Genomic DNA, 24,558 nt, shown 5'->3' with positions numbered 1-24,558 from the left:
TTACCTTCTTTAGTCATTCTTAATTAAAATTAAAGCCTCACATGGATATTCACAAAGTATTTATCTAAAAAGGTGTTTTGTTTTGTTTTGTTTTTACAGCCCTGATGGAGTAAAATGTTTGCAGGCTATAGAGGAGGAAATGTGAATGGAGTTAGTGGATTTCACCAGGAACTTTGGAAGAGTGTTGGGTATTAGTGTTGCACTGGAGGAGGATGAGAATTGAGCCCTATTTAGAGGGAACAGAAAGACTTCTGTGAGGAGTGTGGGTAAATAAACCAGGAATCTACCCTGAAGATCATTGCTTAGTTCTCCGAATATTTAATTTTCTTAATTATTTGTAGAATTTTAGAATCATTCATTAGTAAACATACTTTGTTTCCATTGAGACTATATTGTAAGGAGAAAAAAGTCTGTGGTTTGAAAGTACTTGCTATTGAGGCTTACAAAAAGTCTGAAGAGAATGGAGCAATCACTGGGAATCCTAAGAGGCTGTGCCAGGAAAAGCTCATTGGAGACTTTCAGAAGGTACCTTTTAGGCAAGTAAGAGAAATCTTGGATCATCTGGCACTTAGGAAAAAAGTTTATTAAGTTCAGTCTAATGTGACATGTGGCTTGAGCCTGTATTGCTTCACTCTTTGGTAAATAGTGCTAGCATTTGATGGCCGGCTTAGCCATTCCCCTCTTAGACATGAATTAGGTAAAAAGTGAGAGATTGTGGGACACTGAGAGTATCTTATATTGTTTCTTGCATTTCTTACCTTTGTATTGGCTGTTAGATTTTTACTGTGGGATTTGGAATACCTAGAATTTAACATTGGTGCCTTTATATATGTGGATTATCCACCTATCATTCGCTTGGCAAATATACTGAACAGCAGCTGCACAATGCAAGACAATGGGAATGTGAATGAATAATTCAGTGTCTATATTTAAGCTGCTTCTGGACTAGTAGGGCAGACAAAATTAGTAAGCCAGAAGTTAGAATACAGCAAAAGTACAATGACAGAGGTGTACACAGTGTCCTATTGAATAAAGAAGGGCACTTCATTTTGACTGAGGAATTTTCCTTAGGATGAGGTAAACATTTAAGTAGAAAAGGAATTAAAGTAGGTAGCATAGGAAATTCTCAGTATGTGGAAAAAATAACTGGGATAGGAAATGATTGTCCACTCTCTTGTACTTTCTATATTTCAGAAAAATCCCTGCCCTGTATGGCTGCTGTTGTACTGGTATTTCGAGAATATTAACTAATTTTCATGTTACTTAATTAAATCTTTGGTAAAGAATAATAGTAGTTTATTCTAAATCTAAGAAAACTAAGAGTAAGTTGCCTTTTTGAGTATTCTTAATTTTTCAGTCTTTTCCTTGTTTTAATTTTGAAAGATGGAAATAAGTTGGAAAGTCCAAGTTGAAATTATTCAGTCCTTTTAAGATAACATTACTTGTTCTTTGGAGCCAAACTGATGTAATTTTACGTCTGTTTTGAAGTCATTTTCACTCCATTTACTCATCTGCAAATGAAATTGGACTAGCTAGAGAAGGTCCCTTTCAGATCCAAAATCCAGTGATTAAATTTCATGGCTCAGCATTATTTATAAGTTGTTTTAGAAGCTCAGAGGAAAGAATCTACCTTCTGGTATCAGAAATTTTGTCCTTAACTACCCAAATCATGTAGCATGCTTAATGCCTCTTTCTGTCCTCCCCTCCCTCTTCTGGCATTGTTTCTGTATAGTGATTGGTGATCCCTAAGATACAGTAAGATTCAGATGCTCATCTCTTGAAAAATAACCTGAATCTTGACTTCTAGAAATCATCTTCCCATGAAAAATTTCTTCTGTGTAATCTTAGAATATTATTTGAATTTAGAGTATGCCTGTTTTCTGAGTCAGTAGTAAATTTGGTTTATTACTTTTTGGGTAAATATTGCTCAGAATTGATGTTTGTCTAAGTCAATGTCTTTATAGTGCTGTGTTCTTATACTTCAATCCCAAGAACATATAACTTAACTAAAGCTTAAAAAAAATTGCTTATTTCTTGATCTCCATTTGGCAATGTCTCTACTCTGTTGATTTATCTTACATGTTCATTATCTGGTTCTTTAGCTATCGTTAATATTGCTATAGTGAAGTAATAGAGTTACTCAGTAGCAATTTCATGTTCAGAATCTTCTCATTTTGCCTTGTAGATCCTTTTTGTGTCCTAAAGCAATATTGCGTAGCTCTTAGCCACACAAGTGAATTGTTGGTTAATTTAAAAGAAACCTAGAAAGTAGTGGCTGTATCTAAAAAGAAGGAAAATCTAGGTATATTTTACCTATTTTTCATTTTTTTAAGCTACGACTTTATTATTTTGCTTGAGTTTTTATTTTACCTCCACAATATGCATTAATAATAAGTTAAACTTTATTTTAGTTTGCCCAAGTGTAAGTCTTTTTCCTTTTTCCCATTGCTCTTCTATTTGCAAAACAGTAAAGCAAGTTTTAGAAACTAGGGTAACTAGTTTTATTTAATGAATCACTTTTTTAAAACTCTTACATCCGTCTTGTTATAGCCCAAGTCACAATTCATATTTTTAATACTACATTCCTTCCTTGCACGCCCCACCTTAGAAAGTAGAAGGTTTTTCCAAAATTTTTTATTTTTAAATCACCAAATTTTTATCTTTTCTGCAGATAATATCACCTACTGCATTATTTTTGGCTGCAAAAGTGGAAGAACAGGCTCGAAAACTTGAACATGTTATCAAAGTAGCACATGCTTGTCTTCATCCCCTAGAGCCACTGCTGGATACTAAATGTGATGTATGTAAAAATAATTCAATTGGCGTTGCCTTCCAACTGCTGCTTATTTCTTTTACCACTTAGGAATGCAATACCAGGGAGTGATCTAACAGAAACATATTTCGTGTATATACATGAATTTCAGTATCATTCTGAATCATGTTAAGGCTGGGATTCAAAGGTGGTTTTAAGTGTTTCACATTTTATTGCTTATCTTCACAGCAAAGCTGTGATAATATGTAGTGGTGATCTTATATCACTTCCATTGTTTGGGTGCATTTGAGACCAAAGATGAATAACTCTTAAAATATGTCAGCAATGGAAAAAAAAAAAGAAAGAAAGACCTCTGGTTTTGCCTGTAGACCAGTAAATAGTAATTTTACAGAATTGTTCCTTTATTAATGCATATATACTAATAGTTATCTCTGTCATATGTAAAAATGCACTGAGATAATGGCATTTAAAGGAGTAAGATAATGATGTTAGCCATTTAATAATAGAGAATGTATGATGATGCAAAGATTGTTCTTGTAACTTCTATTAACATGATAAATTCGGAATTATTTTTGGTGAATACTTAGGGTATTGTTCAAATGATAGAAATCTATGTTTAAAAAATTACTTTAGTGACCTTTTCAAAATGGGACATAAATAGAGGTGTTTTTCACTCTTGAGTTTAGCAACATGCCCTTACATGAATATTGATGATGTATTTTTTTTTATCACCTTAGTTGTTACAATTTAAGAAATTTGACGGTGATAGAAATTTTTTTCATACATCTATTCCCAGAGCAGTTGCAGTAGGAGAATAATTTATTGAAGTTGAAAGAGAAGGCCTTCTGTTTCCCCATGGTGTATGATACATCATTTTGGTATTTTACATCTAAAATGTTTTAATCTAGAGATTTGAGGGTTTGCTTTGATTGTATTTGTCTTCTCTAAAGAGAGGAAATTCTACACAATAACTCTGACTGTTAAGGAATTTCCACTTGAGATATCTTAGGTTGAATTGATAAGCCTTTTCTTTAACAGGCAGGTTTGAATTTGATTTTCTTACTTGAGTTGGTGCTTCCTTTGGTAAAGTGTCTTGAAGCACCACTGCCTGTGTCAAGTTTTACGTTACAGGTTGGAGCGTTTGTTGTTTTCAATGCAGCTCTACCTCCTTTCATGTTATCGTTGTCTTGAGGGGTTTTGTTGCTATTTACCTTGTTTGCATATCCTGTATTAGAAGTAATTCAATTTAGATTGGTTGCAAAATATAGGATTTCCCTGTCACCCTCAATGTGCTTCCTTCATGTTCCTAAACTAATCTGGCTCTTCTGTAATCAGTCTGTGATTTACATGAGACTTAGCGGTCCCGTAGTCTCATAGTGTTCATCTTAAGCATTTTAATAGTATTATTTTTACCTGGCAGGCTTACCTTCAACAGACTCAAGAACTGGTTTTACTTGAAACCATAATGCTACAAACCCTAGGTATGTACTCACAGCTGATGCTATTTTTGTGGTGTTCTAAAGAAAGAAAAAAATTTCTGGAATAACTTCATCATTGAAGATGTTTCATTTTAAAACAAGGTTTGGGGCCAGAATAGTATAGCCTGGTTATAAGAAAAACTTTTTTTTTTTTTTTAATTTCATTTGGCATAATTTAATTGAATGGTAAACATAGTTTTCATTGTGAAAGGCTGTTGCATATGATTGTAATGTGCACAAGTATTCATGGCAGTCTTTGCTCTCATGGCACTTGTAGTCAGTTTTTAATGAATTTATCACATCATTTTTAATATGACATAGTGTAGTTATTTAACCATTCATCATCCCCTTCTAAAAGTTATATTGTCTTCAAGTTTCATGCAGTTTAAGTGATCTCTAAAGATTATTTATTCTGATCTTTAACTTTACTTATGAGGAAATTGAGGCCTGAGAAGGTTTATCTTGTATAAAGTCATATATTACTTCTGGAAGAGCCTAGCGAAGTGTGATGGAATCACATGGGCTTTATGGAGATCTTGGTTTAAATCTGTAGGCCTTTGACTTGCTTTGTAAACTTAGGCAAAGTTCTTTGATCTTGTGTACCTCCATTCTGTATATGCAGGATAGAGTAATAATGTCTTAAGTCTTAACATTGTGAACTTAAGAATGAGAGATAATGTATAAAAAATGACTACATGGTGTATATGTCATAAATAGCCATTATTCGTTATTTCATATGTTACTCCATTCCCAATCATTAAAGAGAAGTGCAGTAATAGTCTCCCATCATGACAGATTCTTTTTATTAGAAAAGTAGTTTGTTTGAAATAGATACAACTTATTTGATGTTGTAATAGTATAAAAAGATATAAAAATAAAAGTGAAAATCTTATTCTCACCAAATCCACTGACTTAGCATGTTATTTTTTATATAAAATTATATAAATATGAAATTTATAAAGACTTGTGTAATAAAGTTTGAAAGGAAAATTATATTTTAAGGGGAACATTAGAATTGACAGTATACACCTCTGGCTTTGATTAAAGTATGGTTTTGCAGGTTTAATTACAGTAGAAATATAAATAGATCACACAACAACTTTATAAATCTAGATTACCTGTGTATTAGGATGTCACTCGTTTACTGCTTCTGAAGATGCTAGATGTGACCTCCACTTTAAAAAAATTTTTTTTTTAATCTTTAGTTTTGAGAGAGAGACAGAGTGTGCGCAGGGGAGGAGCAGAGAGGGAGATACAGAGTCTGAAGCAGGCTCTGAGCTGCAGCACAGAGCAGGACGCAGGGCTCGAACTCAAGAACCATGCGTGACCTGAGCCGAAGTCAGGACACTCAACTGACTGAGCCACTCAGGCACCCCAATGACCTCCACTGTTTAAAGAAAAAGAAAAAAGCCTGCCTTACCTAAGGGTTGAATAGACATTAAAAGCTCTTTCAGCATTTTATGTTTGGTTTTAGAAAAAGTGATTTAAAGAATCTTGAGGCTACAAGGTTTACTTGTCTTAATCACTTTATTATTAATGAGACGTAGTTATAAACTAACTGGTTGAAACCCTTTGATTTAAGGCATACTAAGAAAATAAGAGGACCATAAATCATTGAAATGGTCTTTCTTCCCACTATGGGGCAGATTATATTTATGAAACATACCCTTTTTACATCTTATAAAAAGGAGAGTTGGAATACATTTTAAAAATATATTACATGGACACCTGGGTGGCTCAGTCAGTTGATCATCCGCCTCTTGATTTTGGCTCAGGTCATGATCCTAGAGTCGTGGGATTGAACCCTGAGTCAAGCTCTGTGCTGAGCATGGAACCTGCTTAAGATTCTCTCTCTCCCTCCCCCACTCACACGCATGTGCTCTCTCTCTCAAAACCTATATGTGTGTGTGTGTGTGTGTATATATATATATATATATATATATATATATATATATATATATTATGTAATTGAATTATTTTATTAATGGTTGTATTTTTCATATATTTCAGTTTGTTTTTAACCTAAGGGTAATCGTAATTAATTGTAAATCAGAATTTTTAATAACTATTCCCGTAATCTATAAATAACTTTGCTATCAGTTTTCCTAAGTGGACATTGTTTTTGAAAAGAAATTATTTGTCATTGTTGATGGTATAATGAGCATGTCAGTGACAGAAAATAGCTTTGCCTTTGGATCTTTTTAATAATGAACAATATATTATACATTTATGGTTGTGCTGATGAATGGCATTTCTCAGTCAAGTATTGTAGTGTGATAAGTGATTGGGAAAAAAGTGCTTTTCATTTCAGGTTTTGAGATCACCATTGAACATCCACACACAGATGTGGTGAAATGTACCCAATTAGTAAGAGGTAAGTGATCTTTGAAATTTCTGAATTAAGTGTTAATACTTTTTATTGTCTATAATTGATTTGAATGAGTTTTATTAAAATGGGGGAAATACCATTTTGAAGCAACATCTTTTGTTGTTCTACATCTACCTATTCATCTTCTTCTGTATGTGGTGAATTAGCTTCCTTTAAACTTAGGTGAGAATCTTTCAGTAAAAAAACTAGAGGGCTTCCAATTAATAGGACTCTCTCAACCTACTTATTAGGCTAATAAGCCAGTTCCCATTTTAGTTAATGTTTAAGAAGTTGACCATTAACACATACACACAGAAAATTTCTGGTTTCTGTCAAACTTTCATTGACCTCTAGGAAAATGATGACAGTTTAAGAATTTGGAGGCCATCCTCATGTCTTTCAGATAAAAATTGTCTTAGCAGATTTGCCACTTTGGAAATGTTTTCCCCATATTCATTTGAAAACAACAGATTTAATACATTTTTCAAAGTTCTGTAGCATTTCTAAAAATAATTTCCTTTTTGTGTGTAATGGGGAAGTATATAGTATGATACAGGCAGCATGTGATGTGCCTTTTAAGCCTTTTAAAACAGGAGTAGGAACTTTTTTTTATTTGCTTTACTGCTTATAAAGCATGTGGTACACACTTTTCTACTCTTGTTAATGAATTCTATGTATCTGTTCATGTATCCCTAGAAATATTTTTTACATAGTTGCATGTTGTTACACTACTTCTTACTTCTTCTTTCCTGTTTGCCATTTGAAGTGTTACTGTACTAAGAGCAACCACTTGGAACCTTCAGTGTGCCTTTTTCTGTTACTTTCTTTTTTGAAAATTAAATTTTGCAGTTTCATTCTTTTACCACCAGACTTCTTTTCTTTAGGTTTATTCTAAACAGAATGGGTAAGACTTTTGAAGGCCTTTTTTGATTTTTAGTGTTTACCTGAAAGTCTCACATTTTATTCATTTTAAATTGAATTCATATACCTACGTAGGATTTTATTATGTTAATGGCTATATTTAAAACAAACAAACCTGTTGTCACAGTGTCATTGTTCAGAACTGGACTTCTGAAAGAAAGTACCTTGTTTGTTTGTTTATTTTTGGTTTTTAATAGCTAGCACCTGTTATGACTTGCAAAGTAGAACATATTTAATTATGGTTCCTGTTCTTCAGGGTTATCTGAATATGATTGATAGCACATTTTTATCCACCGAATTACAGTGTAGTACAGAATTCATAGAGATAACTAGTGTACATGTTGAATTAAAAAAAAAAGCCTTAGAGTAAGCTATTTCTGTTAGAATAATGGAGAGCCATATAACTTTGCTCTAAACTAAGCCTGGTGAAGAAAGACATTTTTATAGCTTAAAATACATATACACAGATACTTTTATAGCTTAAAATACACACAGTAGGAAACAAAACTGGATTTTCAACTTGGTATTATAGTGACATTTGAGTCATCGTTAAGATCCTTAAAGTTTAGTAGCTGTTGTTCCCATATATCTAAAGCTAGAGACATGAAGTCCATTCATTTGCAAAGTTGAATAGTAAGTTTTAAAAACATTCACAAAAACTGCAAATTTGATATTTTATCCAAAACAGAATATTTAAATCTAATTTTTTGTTGTTAATGTTTAAAATGTGATCAATTCTTAAATTGTAGTGCAAATTTTATATATGTTTAACTTCATTTTGTCTGACTAACATTTCAGGTAACTATGGTTTACATCTCACTCCATTTAAAAACATTGTTTCATGTTTGGTGTCTGTTTTCTTTGCTCTGTTATAACTTTCTGCTAACAAAAGAACATTTTTCCTGCATTCTTCCTGTGTTGCACACTGATTATTAATAGGTTATTTTGAATTTAGATATATTCTGAGGTGAAAACTGCTATGGCAATTTAAAATTATTTTTACTTCCTTCTCTACATATTTTGATTCTTTGTGGGGATGGGGGGTAGTAGTGGTTTGGTTTCTTTAAGGTTCTCCCCACCACCCCCACCCCAAGATGAGAAAGTTGATATTATGCTACTTTGCTGAAGAATTGGCTAATGTCATTTTACAGGGACCTTTCATTTCTGTGATTTCTCCTTCCCTCCCCACCAGGAAAGAATGCCATACATAAGTCACACTGCCTCCAAGACATCTGATGCTTTGACACTCTTCCTTAGCACAACTCTGCTAAGCCCAAATCCCTTTTGTATACCTTATGTTGGTGATCCACATGGGGCAGCAGGGATTACAGGTGCCACGAATAAAAATAGAGGGCAAAGAATTTGAGGCCTGTTAGAGAGGGGTGAGTTGAGGTGAACTGATCCTAGGTGAGCAGAGGGGAAAGGTACATCAATGATTATGAATGTAATTGGGGGAAAAGGGAAATTATAGCAAAAGAATCCCCGTTGGGAAGAATAAGAAAGCAGAAAAAAAGCGGGGTACTATTATTTTCAGTTTCCATGACTTAAACTAGTTGTTAAAAATTGCTTTTCTTTTGGGGACCAGTGCTGAAGCATCCTGATTGCCTAGAGTATGTGTATCTTTTCTAAAGTTGACAATTGGATACTGTAAGAAATATATATGCAGTGGAGTTTTCTATATCTACGCCCTTGGGATGTTTCTAGGTTGTTAATTCTCTGTTGATGCTTAGTAGCATGAAAAACAGCAGTTTGTGCTGTCTTGAGTTTGGGGGGTGGGGGTTTGTTTTGTTTTCTTTTCTTTGGATGGAAGTACTTAAGCCAACTTAAATATGATGACTGAGGATTAAGTCTGGCAGGCAACTCTTTGTGTTTTGTACTAGACTTCAAAATCTTTTCTTCTTCTTCTTCTTCTTTTTTTTTTTAAATCCAGGAGAATGCTTTATTGCAACTTTTAGCTGACTAGATGCTTAACTTAGTAACAAGTTTAGCCCTTGTAACTGGCTAGCTAAAAGCAAATCGGCTTGTTTCTCAGATCTTTGGGGGATAGCAAGAAACATTTGAGTGAATGTTGTTGAAGATTTTCAGTAGTATAGAAAATGATGGCGCTCTTGTGATATTTGTAAGTAGTAAGTAAAATTTACTTTTTGTGTACAAAACTTTGAAGTTTTTGTTGTGTTGAGAACTTTTTGATGATAGCACATTAGAGCTGACAGTATTGTCTTCGTTTTTTTTTTTTCTTTTCTTACAGCAAGCAAGGATTTGGCACAGACATCCTATTTCATGGCTACCAACAGGTTGTTATCCTGACCCTCTTTGTTGCACTGTTGTAGCACACTATAGCTTCCTTTAATGCAGGGCCCCCTCAATGTGTCTCTTACCCTTGTTGCAACAGGAGACTGGACCATCTACTGTGGTGGTACCTTCCTGTCTGCTTTGCGGTGTATTGTACAAGGGACTTTTGGCACAGAGGGGTTAAATGCACATTGTGAAGTGTAGTGGTGCTTTCTGATGACATATTCTCGATTTGTGAGTGCATAAGTCTAAAATTGGTAGCCTGAATAGCAGCTAAAGATTACAAAGAGCTAAACTTAACGTAGAAATTCGAGCAACTTGGTAAGTATAAAGCTATTTCTAGTTTACAATTATAGTTAAATGACAATTTTTTAAAATTTCACATTGATCCAATTTTAACTTTAAAATAATCATTAAAGTTTTTTTAATAAATAAAATTTATATAACTTGGGTTTTTTTCCAGATAATACCCACTAGTAGTAAATCAGAACTAGCCAAGTCCTGTCAGTGCCTAGATTTGCAGAAATACAATTTTTACTTTAAGAAAACTTAACTTCCTTTTCATTTTACATAAAAATTTTGGTGTGGGTTTGCAGTTGATGAACATTTTTCATCTCCATCAATTCTGAACTGAACTGAAAGAATAATTTTTTAAAGCATTTAATATCTAATACATAATTCTGTTCTGGATTGAATATATGAATGCCTTAAATTTGTTTTTTAAATGGGTCATTGGGGAGGAGGGCACCAAAGTAGCATTGTATGGTCCTTAATTTCTTGTGACACTGTTTTAACTTTTATTTAAAACTTTGGATTGGCAAATACCAATATATTTTCTTAGGTATATGTTGTTGGGATTTAACTCCTATCCCTAGGAGTTTTGAACGACAAAAAGAAAGTACTAAATTTAAAACTTTGGTTAGAAAAGGCATGCTGTAACATGTTATCACATGCCCAAATTTGGGACATAAAGTGGAAGGAGAAAAGTAGCATTTTTATAGTATTTAGCAACATTGGGCCTTGAAGCTGTTCAGCAAAAGGTAAGTTTTCTCTGTGGCTTTGCTGAAAAGACAGAGGTTTACATAGATAAGTGTTAGATTCTTTTTAACTTACTTGAGAATTCTGTTAACCCACATCAAATGGTGGAATCCCTGATTCTGACTTCATTCTGTAATGTGATGTTGAAATTCCTTGGCAGTTTTATGGAGAATCTTCTGCTTTTTCTTTACTTTTTTGCCATGACATTACAAAAGAAGCAAAAATACCACAAAAAATTAAGATGTTACACTTGTTTATGCTGATTATTGGAAATATGTCTTCCCCTCCTTTTATAAAGAAGTAAAAGTACTTCAAAATTTAGAAATATTAATATATTACTATTGATAAAATATTAATATAATGCTCTGGGAGTCACAGTGTGGAGAATGTTCATAATCTAGTATTAGAATTTTATAACTATAGTGTTAGCTTTTAATTTAAAAATAAGGTTTTATATACTCGACTTGAAGAAAACCTTTATAATTATGTTTGTGCTCTAATCTTACTGGTAAATGTTTTTCTTTGTTTTACATACTTGAATTACTATGGTTCTTCGTTTTCAAACCTGCTCCACAACAGTCTACACCTTACCACCTTCTGTCTTCAGTACAAACCAACAGTGATAGCATGTGTATGTATTCATTTGGCTTGCAAATGGTCCAATTGGGAGATTCCTGTGTCAACTGATGGAAAACATTGGTGGGAATATGTCGATCCTACAGTTACTCTAGAATTACTAGATGGTAAGTAGAGAAAAAGAAATTTTTTTTTTTTTTACATTGAAAATATTTTTTTATTATGGAAAATTCTACCTACTTTTGTATAGGTTTGAAAATAGCGAGTCTCCGTAGACTCATACTTAAGTGAACAGTTACCGATTCTGGCCAATCCAGCATCTCCCTGTCCCCCTGTAGTTATTTTGATATTAATCCCAGATCTATTTATTAATATTTGTTTGTGTTTCAAAAGATTCCTCAAAAACATAACTATAATTTCATTTTAACAATTTGGTAATAGAATTTAAAAGTATAATTTACACGATCAAATGAACAGGATGAAAATAAGGATTTGTTAGCCTAAAGAAAAACAACTAAAAAATAAAAACTTGAACATATTTTAACCACCAATGAATATCTATAGCCCTATCAGGACTTCTCAAAAAACATTATGATTTATAATGCTATAGGTTGACAATGCAAGAATCTCAAAGTCGGGTATAATTTATTGTAGAAGATGTGAAGCTATGAACTAAAGGTATTTTCAGGGTAACATTCCTTGTTCTGTAGTTCCACGGATAGTGAAGTGTGTCATTGTTGCCTTGTATTATTAAATATGAATTGAAAAAATCAGGGGTGCAGATTCTGTAAATTGTGAACCTGGAATTGAGTCTTCTGATAAGAAATTTATTTGGTAAGAAATAAGCTGACCAGAGGCAGGAGAGATTCTTGGGGATTAAGACATTTTAGCCAGATACTGTAGATTTCAGAAAGGAAATAGATTAGGCTTCTTGCCTAAAAGATATACTGTTAGGTTTTTGGCTGCTTCTTTTTGTGAGCTTTCCCCAACTTCTGTTGCAAGATTGAAGCTCATGGGAAAACAATTTATATCTATTCCTATTGAGGACATCTGTTACATAGAGACCCCTTTGGGTTTCACATGTGATCTTCCAATAAAATTTCAACATGTTTCTTCCAATAAAATTTCAACATGTTTCTGTAAGCTAGATGTTTCTTTTCTCTGATGAGCCAAATAATAATAACTCTTTCAGAGTTTATAGACTCTTTGGTCTATGCCAACTACACAACTCCTGCCCCTGTAGCTGGAAAGCAACCATAAGCAATCCGTAAATGAATGGATATGGCTGTTCCAGTAAAACTTTGTTTACAGACATGGGGGTATAGGTCATAATTGTGATAGTTTGCCTTCCTTTTTTCTAAAATATGCCTCCTTTTTAGATCTCTTGATTTTCAATTTTTGTTTCCTCCGTGAAAAATTTCATCCAGTGTATGTATCTTGTACTATATTACTGCCACATGGTTATGCTCTTTTCCTTACATTGCCAGAGGTTTTTTAAAGTTTAACAAGAGAAGAAGGAATCTTCAGTGAGTTAAAATGGCATCTTTTAAAAACCAGTGGGGGGTGCTTTTTTTTGTCATCTGTGACTTGAAAATTAGGTTATCTGTGCTTCCATCTTACTTTGGCAGTTAACAGATGAGAAGAAGTAGGCATCATCTGAATAAAAATAGTTTATATACATGGTCCTAAAGTAAAGGTCACAAAAAGCAAGTGATCTGCCTTTTATACTGCTCCTAAATTGTACTTAAAGTTTTTTTTTGACATGACAGAGGCCACCCAAATAACCATCTGCTTCTGTGCTGAAAAGGCTCAAGTTTATTAAATTGGAGAGCCACTGAATATGAATCTTGGGACATGTAAGACATTGACAGTTTCAACATGCTATATAGCAGCCTTTCTCGGTGTTTTGATCACAAAAAAAGAAAAAAGTAACAAAGTTTAAGATATATCTGAATTTGAATCTGGTGTTGAAGCATCAGTGTTCACTGAAATAATTCATGTAATGACTCTTCCAAAAACAGCTTTAGCTTGGACTTGGCCTGCCTGTAATATTTTTTGTTGTTGTTTTGCAAGGTTTGTTTTTGTTTTATAATTAATAACAAACCCTCATCTGTTTTTTGTATTTAATTTTTTTCTGTATACTTAGCCTTGATAGAAAAAGGCTCTCTTTTAAGGATCATACTGTGATTTTTGTGTATATAACTAATATATTGGCAGTGATTATTTGACAGATTCTTTTGATTGTCCATTGTAAAATTTAATAAGAAAGTAAAAACAAGCCTTATGTTTTATACCTGCTATGTAGGCAGGTTTGGGACCAGAAACTTTTTTAATTTATTTATTGAGAGAGAGAGCAGCACAAGCAGGGGAGGGGCCGAGAGAACGGGAGAGAGTGCTTCGCACTATCAGCACAGAGCCCTATGCAGGGCTCTATCCCATGAACCATGAGATCATGACATGAGCCAAAACCAAGAGTGGGACGCTTAACCGACTGAGCCACCCAGGCACCCCTGGACCAGAAACTTGATGTGCATTTAATCTTTGACAACCAAGCTGTTAAAGAAATTGAATCAAAACAATTTCTTGTTAATTTTGAACCCAAAATTATTGTGTATCTGCTAGATTTATTAGTGTCCAAGTGGAATGGTGTTTGTTTGCTTATTTGTTTGAAATTAAAGAGTAGTGGTCCAGGCATTAGATAGCTTTCATTCAAACTGAATCAGAAAGTTCATGAATCTTGAGCAGGTTATAGTTATCACAGCTTATAGACATATAATAAATGCTAAGTTTTTGCATATTTTTTACTTTAAGATAAATTCTGTATGGTCTTAATTTTCGTTATCAGTTTAGCATGTTTGCCTAGAATAGTTTACAGAGAAGCTTACTATGTATACTAAAAAATAATAAATGAATCTGTGTAGTCTCTACTGAATTGGCATTATTAATATTATGTGATACTGTAATTCATTTGACTGGTATTAATATTTGTCTTGAGTGGTCAATAGCCTAGTGGTCAGTGTCACTATTTGGGGGTAGAAAAGTATAATTCACCATAACCACACCATTTTGGAAGTGAGTCATTTCACTGTGATCCTAAATTTAAGGGAAAAATAAGGTAAAAATATATGACCCAGGGTAGTTTTAATAATACGTTAATAGTAATGATTGCTAGGAGAATATGAGTGTAGGTCGAGGAATTCTTTTCATTTAACTTTGAAATAATTTTAAACTTAAACTACAAAATAGTAGTTTCTATATACCCTTTACCTGGTTTCTGTAACGTTAACATCTTATAAAATAATACATGATTATCAAAACCAAGTAATTAACATTGGTACAGTAGTAACTAAATGACAAGTTTTATTTGATTTCCTCAATTTTTCTGTTCTAGGATCCTATGTTCCATTTGGTTGATGTGCCCCTTAAATCCCTTCCAAACTATGACAGTTTTTCTATCTTTCCATTTTTTTATGACCTTGACATTTTGAAAAATAATGGTCAGTTATTTTATAGAATGTTCCTCAATTGGACTTTGATGTTTTCTCATCATTAAATTGAAACTTTGTATTTTTGGCAAGAATACCACATAACTGGGAAATGGTTTTTGCCTTACTCAGTGCACCTTATCAAGGAGTCCTTCATATATCAAGGGGTATATCTTACTGGTGATAATGATAACCATGGTCATCACTTGGTGGTATCTGCTGGGTTCCTCCATTGTAAAGTTACTGTTCTTCTCTTTGTAATTAAATATCTTGAGGAAGGTATGTTAGGATTATACAAATACCTCCTTTTCCTTTAAACTTCTGCCCATTAGTTTTAAAGAATCTATCGATGGATCTTGCCTGCAATAATTATTACTATGATGTTTGCCTAATGAAGATTTTCTATTTGGGGGGAATTTTTTTAATGCTACTAAATTTTCCAGAGATTCTGAGTAAGCATGGGGGCAGGGGGAATGATATTTATTTATTCATTCATTTGTTCATCTGTGATTCATCTTTGAAAATAGTTCAGATCTGTGTCTAGTTCTTTATTTGCTGAAGGTTGAATAGGAGGGTAATAGTGAAGTAGATGAACTCTTGAGGCCCGCTTTTTAATATTGCCCACTTGAGAGAAATATAAATCCTAAAGACACCTTCTAAGTTTTAAATTTAAATTTTATTTTTAGAGCTAACACATGAGTTTCTACAAATATTGGAGAAAACACCTAGTAGGTTGAAGAGGATTCGAAACTGGAGGGTAAGAGAATTGGCAGGGTTTAATAGAATATCAGTTTATCACTTATCTAACAAGTACATAGCTAACCAGTTTGAATTTTTTGGTTAAATATTCTTATTTCCGGTATTCCTAACTAATTACAGTGTATCATAAACTGCATACACTCAATAGTTTATTCAACTGCTGTGTCCAGTGGACTTTGCTAATAAGTACTTTATAAATTTCTTGTTTAATTCTCACAGTGATTATAATGGAAATATTCTCCTTATTTGACAAATGGGCAAATTAAAGCCTAGACACGTTAAATTACTTTCTCAAATGCTGGGCTAGGATTTAACCTGTATCTAACTCTGAAACCAGCGGTTACCACTTTATATAGCCCCCTTTTGTGCCTCTAAATAAGATAGTTACTTACCGGCAACATAAAGCCTTGAACCCCAGGTGGTTTTGTTTGCATATACTTAATAGAGATTTTTATAAGGCAGAGAAAATTGTATTAAATCCCTTTGCTGTCATCACTTCTCTTGTGTTTTATTTAAATAGGCCAATCAGGCGGCTAAGAAACCAAAAGTAGATGGACAAGTTTCAGAAACGCCACTTCTTGGTTCATCTTTGGTCCAGAATTCCATTTTAGTAGATAGTGTTACTGGTGTGCCTACAAACCCAAGTTTTCAGAAACCATCTACATCAGCATTCCCTGCACCAGTCCCTCTAAATTCAGGAAACATTTCTGTTCAAGACAGCCACACATCTGATAATCTGTCCATGCTAGCAGCAGGAATGCCAAGTACCTCATACAGTTTGTCATCACACCAAGAATGGCCTCAACATCCAGAATCAGCAAGGACAGAACAGATGTATTCACAGAAACAAGAGACCTCTTTGTCTGGTGGCCAGTACAACATCAACTTCCAGCAGGGACCTTCTGTATCACTGCATTCGGGATCACATCACAGACCTGACAGAATTTCCGATCACTCATCCATTAAGCAAGAATATACTCAGAAAGCAGGGAGCAGTAAACACCATGGACCAATTTCTGCTACTCCTGGAGTCATTCCTCAGAAAATGTCTTTAGATAAATACAGAGAAAAGCGTAAGCTAGAAACCCTTGATCTGGATGTAAGAGATCATTATCTAGCCGCCCAGGTAGAACAGCAGCACAAACACGTGCAGTCACAGTCAGCCAGCAGCAGTTCTGTCACTTCTCCCATTAAGATGAAAATTCCCATCACAAACCCCGAAAAACCTGAAAAATACACGGTGGATAAGAAGGAAAAGAGTGGATCGCTGAAATTACGGATTCCGATACCACCCGCTGATAAGAGTGCCAGTAAGGAAGAACTGAAAATGAAAATAAAAGTTGCTTCCTCAGAAAGACATAGCTCTTCTGACGAGGGCAGCGGGAAGAGCAAGCATTCCAGCCCACATGTTAGCAGAGACCATAAGGAGAAGCACAAGGACCATGCCGCGAACCGCCACCACCCCAGCGGGCACAAGCATTCCCACTCCCACAGTGGCAGCAGCAGCGGTGGCAGTAAACACAGTGCCGATGGAATCCCACCCACTGTTCTGAGGAGTCCTGTTGGCCTGAGCAGTGATGGCATTTCCTCTAGTTCCAGCTCTTCGAGGAAGAAGCTGCATGTCAATGATGCATCTCACAACCATCACTCCAAAATGAGCAAAAGTTCGAAAAGTTCAGGTAGTTCATCTAGTTCTTCCTCCTCTGTTAAGCAGTATATATCCTCTCACAACTCTGTTTTTAACCATCCCTTACCCCCTCCTCCCCCTGTCACATACCAGGTGGGCTACGGACATCTCAGCACCCTCGTGAAACTGGACAAGAAGCCAGTGGAGACCAACGGTCCTGATGGCAATCACGAGTACAGTACAAACAGCCAGCATATGGACTACAAAGACACATTCGACATGCTGGACTCGCTGTTAAGTGCCCAAGGAATGAACATGTAATCATTTGTTTAGGTCCATTTTTCCTTTACTTTTTTAATTTAAAAATGGTTAGAATGGAAAACTTCCTCCTGATCTAGCAGTGGTGACACCTGCTATTGCTGCCACTGTTTCAATATTTGTAAGTGCTGCTTTATTCTTCATTCTGAAAAGAAGAGATTATAGTAAACAAGTCTTTATCTCCACATATGATAGTGTTATAAATACTGTAAAAGCATGGAAGGTGCAAAACTCAGTATTTCTACAATTGCAGCTAAGAACATTAGGATGAATGGCTGGCTGCTTCTAGGAATATAAGATGCCTCAAGCATTCATTATTTATAATTTGAATACTGTAGCTATTTTATGTTGTTGTTGCTTGGCTTTCGAATGAGTGTAAATTGTTTTCTTTTTGTGTATTTATACTTGTATGTATGATTTGCATGTTTCGATGATAAAGGGATAAAACAGTATACTGACAACTGTTTACAAGAAAGTGGAGAAAAATGTACATACATTTTTGTATGTTTAGATATTACCATAAATACTCAGGATTGGAGCTGCTTGTAAGTATAACAATATAATTTTATTTTATCTTGTCCGAGTCCATCACTAATCTAAAACAAAGGTGGCACTTTTTCATGTTAACCTTAAACTCTAGGCCTTACTGGAAGCCACTGAAGGGGGACACTTCACTACAGATGGGTATGCAGTGCCACAGATGGTCATTTATTTACACTGTGAGGCACTGAACTTTTGCCTTCAGAGCTTCTGACCAGGTTGGCTGCTGAAATAGCCCCTACTTTTCTGAAGGCTTGAAGAGGAAAAAATAAAGTTTACATACTCTTGATGTGAAGTGCATTTTAAATGTGTGTTGGCTTGTTGCAGTACTATAAACACAGAGCTGTTAATAATGGTTATGTAGATTACTGTGATTTGAAAACTAAACTCACAAAAACTTATATAGTGAAGAATTAGTAAGTTTTTTTCTTAAATAAAGAACTTTAACACTACATATTTTACCAGTAAACAGGGATTGCTTTTCCTTTAGTGTTCAGAATGACACCATATTCTTAAACATACTCCTCCCCTGAAGTGTGTTCGTGTGTGATGCCATATTTCTTTTTCAGGTAAATGCAGTCTTCCTTATAGAAATGAAATTAAACCTGTTGCTCTCTCGGTTCTTTTATATTCTAACAATAAATACAAAGAAAAGATCATTGACTGTGCATTGTACCTATATATACAGCTTATGGTTGTTACCAAGAAGCTCTGTGAGAAAAAAGGGTTAGCCTCCAGGTGAACAGCTAGTGGAGGTTTTCCGTTTGTTGCACATCCCAGTATATTCCTGTTGAGGTCACGTTTGCACAGTCATCTAACTTCTGAACAAACAATAGACTTTAACTTGTTTAAAATTTGTCTGAAACACCAATAATGTGGCTCCAGTTTCTCAGCTAATCTTGAATTTATTCTGTGGTAAATCTTTGAGCTGTTGAGTATCTTTAGATGGGGTGAATTCAACTTTTGTTGAACTAAAAACTGTCTTAATTTTTTCCTTTATGTATATGAATTATTTTTGTTAAAAAGCCACTGATACGTGCACAATTGTAATTTTACTCAAGTATGTTGCAGTTGTAAATATTAGAGTTTAATCTCGTGCTCTACTTTATTTAGCAATTACTTAATTTGCCAGTAGCTCTATAATTTTTTTTAAGATAATTGTTCATTATTTTGTCAATGCTATTTGAACTTAGGATACTAGGAGCCTCTTTCCAGGGACTTTGCCTAGGGAGCATGTCCTAACATTTGTTCTTGTCTTGCATAACTTTAGTAATCTTTGTCATTACGTGTAACTTTGTTGCTCTGTATGGCATATTATTGTATCCATAAACACAGTAATTTTGATACAGTTCTACTTTTACAGTGGTACATAATTCGAGGACTAGTATAGAATTAAGCTGAGTGCAAGATGAGGGAGGGAAGGGTTTTGTTCTTGGTAATTTAGATGTGAAACCTCTAAGGAGCTATCATGTGAAACGACATAGGGTGGTTGTGCTACTGTATAATTGGGGATGATAATACCAGGAATTTTAATAAGATTTTGTAAAGAGTATCCAAAAAGTAGTGAACTTATTTTCAGTATGACATAGAAACAATGTGAATATTTAAGGTCTGTGACTATACTTAAACTTCACTAAGAATTTGCAGAACTGTTTCGAGATGTGGGAATAAAGGTAATTTTGTTGAATCTTTATTGGTGCTAATGATGGACAGTTTAAAAGGTAGCTAGTATATATTGTTATGGGTCAGTACTTATTAGTACTTCCAGAATTGAATTTGAAATGCTATGTATTCACTTTTCACTCTGTAAATGTAATTCTTTACGATGACTTTATTTATTAAAGGGCAGCCAGTTGTAATTTGTACAGGATTGTGTGAGCTATTCAAACTCTTTAACCTCTGAACAGGATTATAGCTTCCAAATGCACCGTGGGGATGAATATGAAAATCCTTTTAAGTTTCATTTCCATTAAATGAAAACCCCTATTACTCATATTACTGTTAATTTGCTTTACCCATCTCATTTGCATAAAATAGTTCATCAGCCTAGTCCCAATAGGCTCAACCAAAGAAAAAGACTCCAATGAATGGACGTTATTACCGAGTCTTTTTGTAAGTAGCCATAAGTAAACCAAAATAGTATCATCAAATTTAGGTATGAAATTCCACATGTGCAAAGTACTGTTAAGGTGATTTACATTTTTGATGAGATTTTTTTTAAATATTTGAAATATTAAAAAGCATTATCTTTAAACATCCTTTAAAAGAGTGATTCATTTTTTTAGTTGTCTTTTCCCTAGGTCATAGTTTTCTTACCTTTATGCAGAAGCACATTGCATAGAAAGGCTTTACTTCTACCTCTCTAAGTAGTTTTCCAGTATTGAGCTGTGCCCCCCTATATATTTGCCTTAGCTACTTTAAAATATGCTTTCGGAACCAAAAAGCAAAGGAGAATTTGTTTTTCACTGAGACATTCTTGGAGGCCTGCTTAACCAAACTAGTGGTGATATCCTTTAGTGGTACAACCTTGCAAAATGCCCCAATTCCTTCTTGTTTTACCTGAGGTTCGTTTCTTAGGTTTGTCTTTGGAAGCAGTTAAAGGTGCGTCTTGGTCTTTCTCTGCATGTGCAGATGCATTCTGGTTAGAATCGTTGATCCACATTTCTTCCATGCCATGTGAGAGGTGCTTGCATCACTTTGTTACCAACAGGTTATAATTAGGGTAGGAGACCTTATATTTTTGGCCTACCCTCCTCCAACTTAACGAGATGACTAGTCTCCTTCAGAGAACCAAATTTTAAATGTGTTTGTTAGTTACCAGTTGCCTTGCCTTAAAGCATTTTGAGCACATTTTTTGGTTAGATTTGAGAATTTAAATTGCTGATTTTTATTCTTTAACCAACCTTAGAGATAAACCACTGCTTGCCTATGCATCACTGTTGTGTACTGTAGAATTATCTTTGGTTGATCAGATATTTTAGGGTATTTTGCATTTACTACGGAAATAAGGAGGGTTGTTTTGGGGTTTGTTTGTTTACATGGTAGTAGTATCTCTAAAGGAAGACAGTTATGTTCTCAAGACACCTCATCATTCCCAAATTTTATCTAATCAGTGAGCAGTTGTTTCTTGCCTAGTACTGTGCACTTTTAAGATCTCTTTGCTGAGAAACATTAGAGAGCTCTTGTGGAAGAATTCTTGATTCAGCAGTCTCTCGCTCGAGAGGCTTTCTTGGAAGGCAATAGGGTTTGCTAACTGTATTTACAGATGAAGGATCAGTTAATCCCATGCCCAGGTAACTTGCATTAACTGAGCTAACAGAATGATACTTGTTAATTTTGTGTACCCATGTATTTATGACAGGCGATTTAGAAAACAGCACATTCTGTCTCTGGCGTCCTAGGGGTGTGAAGTTATGATACCATCGTATTGAGAATTCACAGTTAACGTTAAGATCTGAAATTTGATTGCTGTAAGCTGATGTATGTAAGTCAAATAGAAGTTTGCTTGTTTTGTAAGGGAAGTTTGCCTTGGAAACGTCTGTCTTTATAATAGAGATGATCTTGCCAGTGGGACTGGAATGCTCAGTGTTTGAGGTCTGATGCCGTGCGTCTATTTTTTATTCCACAATGTTGATGTGTGCGCTGCCAGCTTTTGTTTCTGTGACTCCTCTTAACTCTGTTCTATGTAGTTTACTAGTATCTATTTTCACCTGACAGATTCTTTAGACTAGGTTGATAAGCAAGACACATTGAAGGTTGTGTGGCTCCAGCTATGAGTAATTGTGTTTTCATCAAGGTGAGGTAACCCATTCCCTGTGATTCTTTAACCCCAAAGGAAATTCTGAGGGCTAATTTTCTTTATTTCAAGCTTTTGGGAGGAAGCCTTCCTTAAAATTTGTTTAGTAGTTGGTTTAATTTGATTGCCTGTTGTTTGTTAAGTAATGAGTACGTTCTTTCTTTCAAGGTGTGTTTTTCAAGTGGATTTACTTGGTTTGTAAAACCTCACATGTACTCATTTGTTGTCAGCAACGATTGGGATTTTGTTTTCTGAATGTACTCAAAACCCCCAAGGACTACTGAATAGGGTGTTTGCTAATAGAAAATTCAAAACAGGAATGTGTATATGTGGCATGAATTTGATTAGTCATTGAATTTCAGCTCCGTATCTATTACGAGGAATTATTAATAAAATGTGTTTATTGAAAATGTCAATCCAAGGCTCTAACATGTCTTGTTAATGTGAATCAGAGATAATTTTCAGTCCCTGGGAAATGTGGGAAATCAGACCTTAATGTAAGTTTCTCTTTATCTGAGTAACTTCATATAATCAAGGAGTGTGTTCTCTCATTCAGATTGTCCATATTCTCGTCCCAGACCCACCACTTAGCTGATATCCTTGGGTGAATTAGTTGACTTTGTGCCTTGATTTCCTTACCTACAAAATGTACCTATTCTTAGGGTTGTGAAGCTAAGGAGGGAAGGCTAAAGAGAATAGATGGCATTGAAGAGAATCTTGCCAGAAGTATATTTTAGATATCGGAGGGAATGAGGAAGCCCAGTCCAGGTGCATTAAACTTAGGTGTGTATTAAACTACATGCCTACTGTTTCTAGAATTTCAGTTCGTTCTGATTCATACTTTGTGGTGTTCTTGGTTAAACTGTTGCATCAACTCCCCAAAAAGCAAAGAGGAATTGCAGTTATCTGGAAGGGGAATTATCCGTGAAAAAAAATGTTTAATCATAAGCTGCTTTATTATTACTGCCCTGTCCAACCCCTTGCTTTCCCCACGATTTGCCCATACCCTCCACTTGAAAGAAAATTGAAGCCATGCAGGATAGATAGAAAAGTTACTTTCTCTAAAATGCATCTAAAGCCTGAATGTAAAATAAATGTTTTGAAATCAATTAAAGGAGAGTTGTCTTCATCTTCTGTTGATAACACCAGTAAGGGCCTATTGTATTAGCATATAAAAAGTTACATGAGTTTGATTTAGGAACATTACAAAAACAGTTAATTCCACTTAAAGTTAATAATTCCATTTTGTAATTCATCCTACTCCATTGTGTTGTTGTGTTTTTTTTTTAATTTTTTTTTTCAACGTTTATTAATTTTTGGGACAGAGAGAGAGAGAGCATGAACAGGGGAGGGGCAGAGAGAGAGGGAGACACAGAATCGGAAACAGGCTCCAGGCTCTGAGCCATCAGCCCAGAGCCTGACGCGGGGCTCAAACTCACAGACCGCGAGATTGTGACCTGGCTGAAGTCGGACGCTTAGCCGACTGCACCACCCAGGCGCCCCTGTGTTGTTGTGTTTTTTTTGCCCTGTTCTCAATATAATGAAAAAATTGTACATTTTTGTTTTAGCTCTGGTATATGACCTGCCTGTTTCTTCTCCCCAATACTAATCTCCTGTGGCAGTGAAGAGCCTCACTAATGAAAGGGTTTTTATTTTATTGGCATGAAATTAAGAGCTTTCCAACCTTACAAGTGTCCAGTCATACACCCAAGATCAGTTTGGGCGTACTGTTGTTTTTAGTCTTTCAAGGCATAAATCTGCAGGAGTGGTTGCTCTAGAGATGAATAGTTTTTCACAAGTTTGAGAAGTCATGAAATAGGATGAAGTACTTTAGCTTTTCTCAGGCTTGTTTGCTGTTCTGGTTTTTCACTCTTGTTAATTTTGTTTACCACCAGTGAAGATACAGACTGCCTACATTGGGTACTTTTTTTTTTTTTTTAAGTTTATTTATTCAGAGAGAACGTGAACAGGGAAAGGATAGCGATGGAGAGAGAATCCCAAGCAGGCTCCATGCTCAGCACAGAGCCCAACTCAGGGCTCAAACTCATTAGGGTGAGATCATGACCTTACCCAAAATCAAGAGTTGGGTGTTCAAGCGACTGAGCCATCCAGGCGCCTCTCCATTGGGTACTTTGAAGTTGACAGAATCCCCTGGAAAGCTGTTTTAGATGCAAGGTTCTAAGTTACATAGCCGCTTTAAGCTGAATTAATACTTACAAATGCAAGAAGTAATATGACTAAAGATGGTCCGGTAGGTAGGTGATGGAGGCTTTTGACTGCTTATTGAACAGATTAGGTGGTTTTTATTTTGGAGCTACTCATTACCATATAAAAGGCCCAGGACTGCTGTAGTGGTCATGCAGGAGGAAGTGGATAATGGAATACTGTATGCTCCCCAACCCCATATTCCAGAGCTTGCTCTTTTCCACTATGGCAGTTCTCTTCACTCAGCCACCGAGGAATGTTTGTTTACCCTGTGAGGGCTAAAATAGGTTAAATGTAGGGAAGTGCTGTAGAGTTGGAACTACTCTGACAGTTTTACCTGAGGACTTAAATTTCTTTTGGTCGAGCTTGGGGCCCAGGGCAT

At 35.0% G+C, this 24,558-nt stretch overlaps 1 protein-coding gene across 4 annotated transcripts in view; it reads left to right on the top strand.

Moving 5' to 3' along the window:
- The window catches only part of CCNT2 (cyclin T2), a 40,636-nt gene extending 18,249 nt beyond the window's left edge, over nucleotides 1–22,387 (top strand). The window contains exons 3-10 of one of the 4 annotated variants that reach the window (XM_047082619.1): nucleotides 2,672–2,800; nucleotides 4,194–4,254; nucleotides 6,563–6,625; nucleotides 9,789–9,834; nucleotides 11,450–11,613; nucleotides 15,618–15,688; nucleotides 16,211–17,369; nucleotides 17,471–17,630. In XM_047082619.1, coding sequence (XP_046938575.1) covers nucleotides 2,672–2,800; nucleotides 4,194–4,254; nucleotides 6,563–6,625; nucleotides 9,789–9,834; nucleotides 11,450–11,613; nucleotides 15,618–15,688; nucleotides 16,211–17,369; nucleotides 17,471–17,538 — 1,761 coding nt within the window. In that variant the 3' untranslated portion in view covers nucleotides 17,539–17,630. The other 3 variants (XM_047082618.1, XR_006962628.1, XM_047082620.1) reach the window with 3 other exon arrangements.
- The last annotated feature ends 2,171 nt before the right edge of the window (nucleotides 22,388–24,558 follow it).

The sequence above is a fragment of the Lynx rufus genome, unplaced genomic scaffold (assembly GCF_022079265.1).
Source record: "Lynx rufus isolate CCGP_SWC_20201006 ecotype Redwood Valley unplaced genomic scaffold, mLynRuf1.p SCAF_2, whole genome shotgun sequence".
Classification (NCBI taxonomy): domain Eukaryota; kingdom Metazoa; phylum Chordata; class Mammalia; order Carnivora; family Felidae; genus Lynx; species Lynx rufus.
This window is presented reverse-complemented; position numbering and strand designations above follow the sequence as displayed.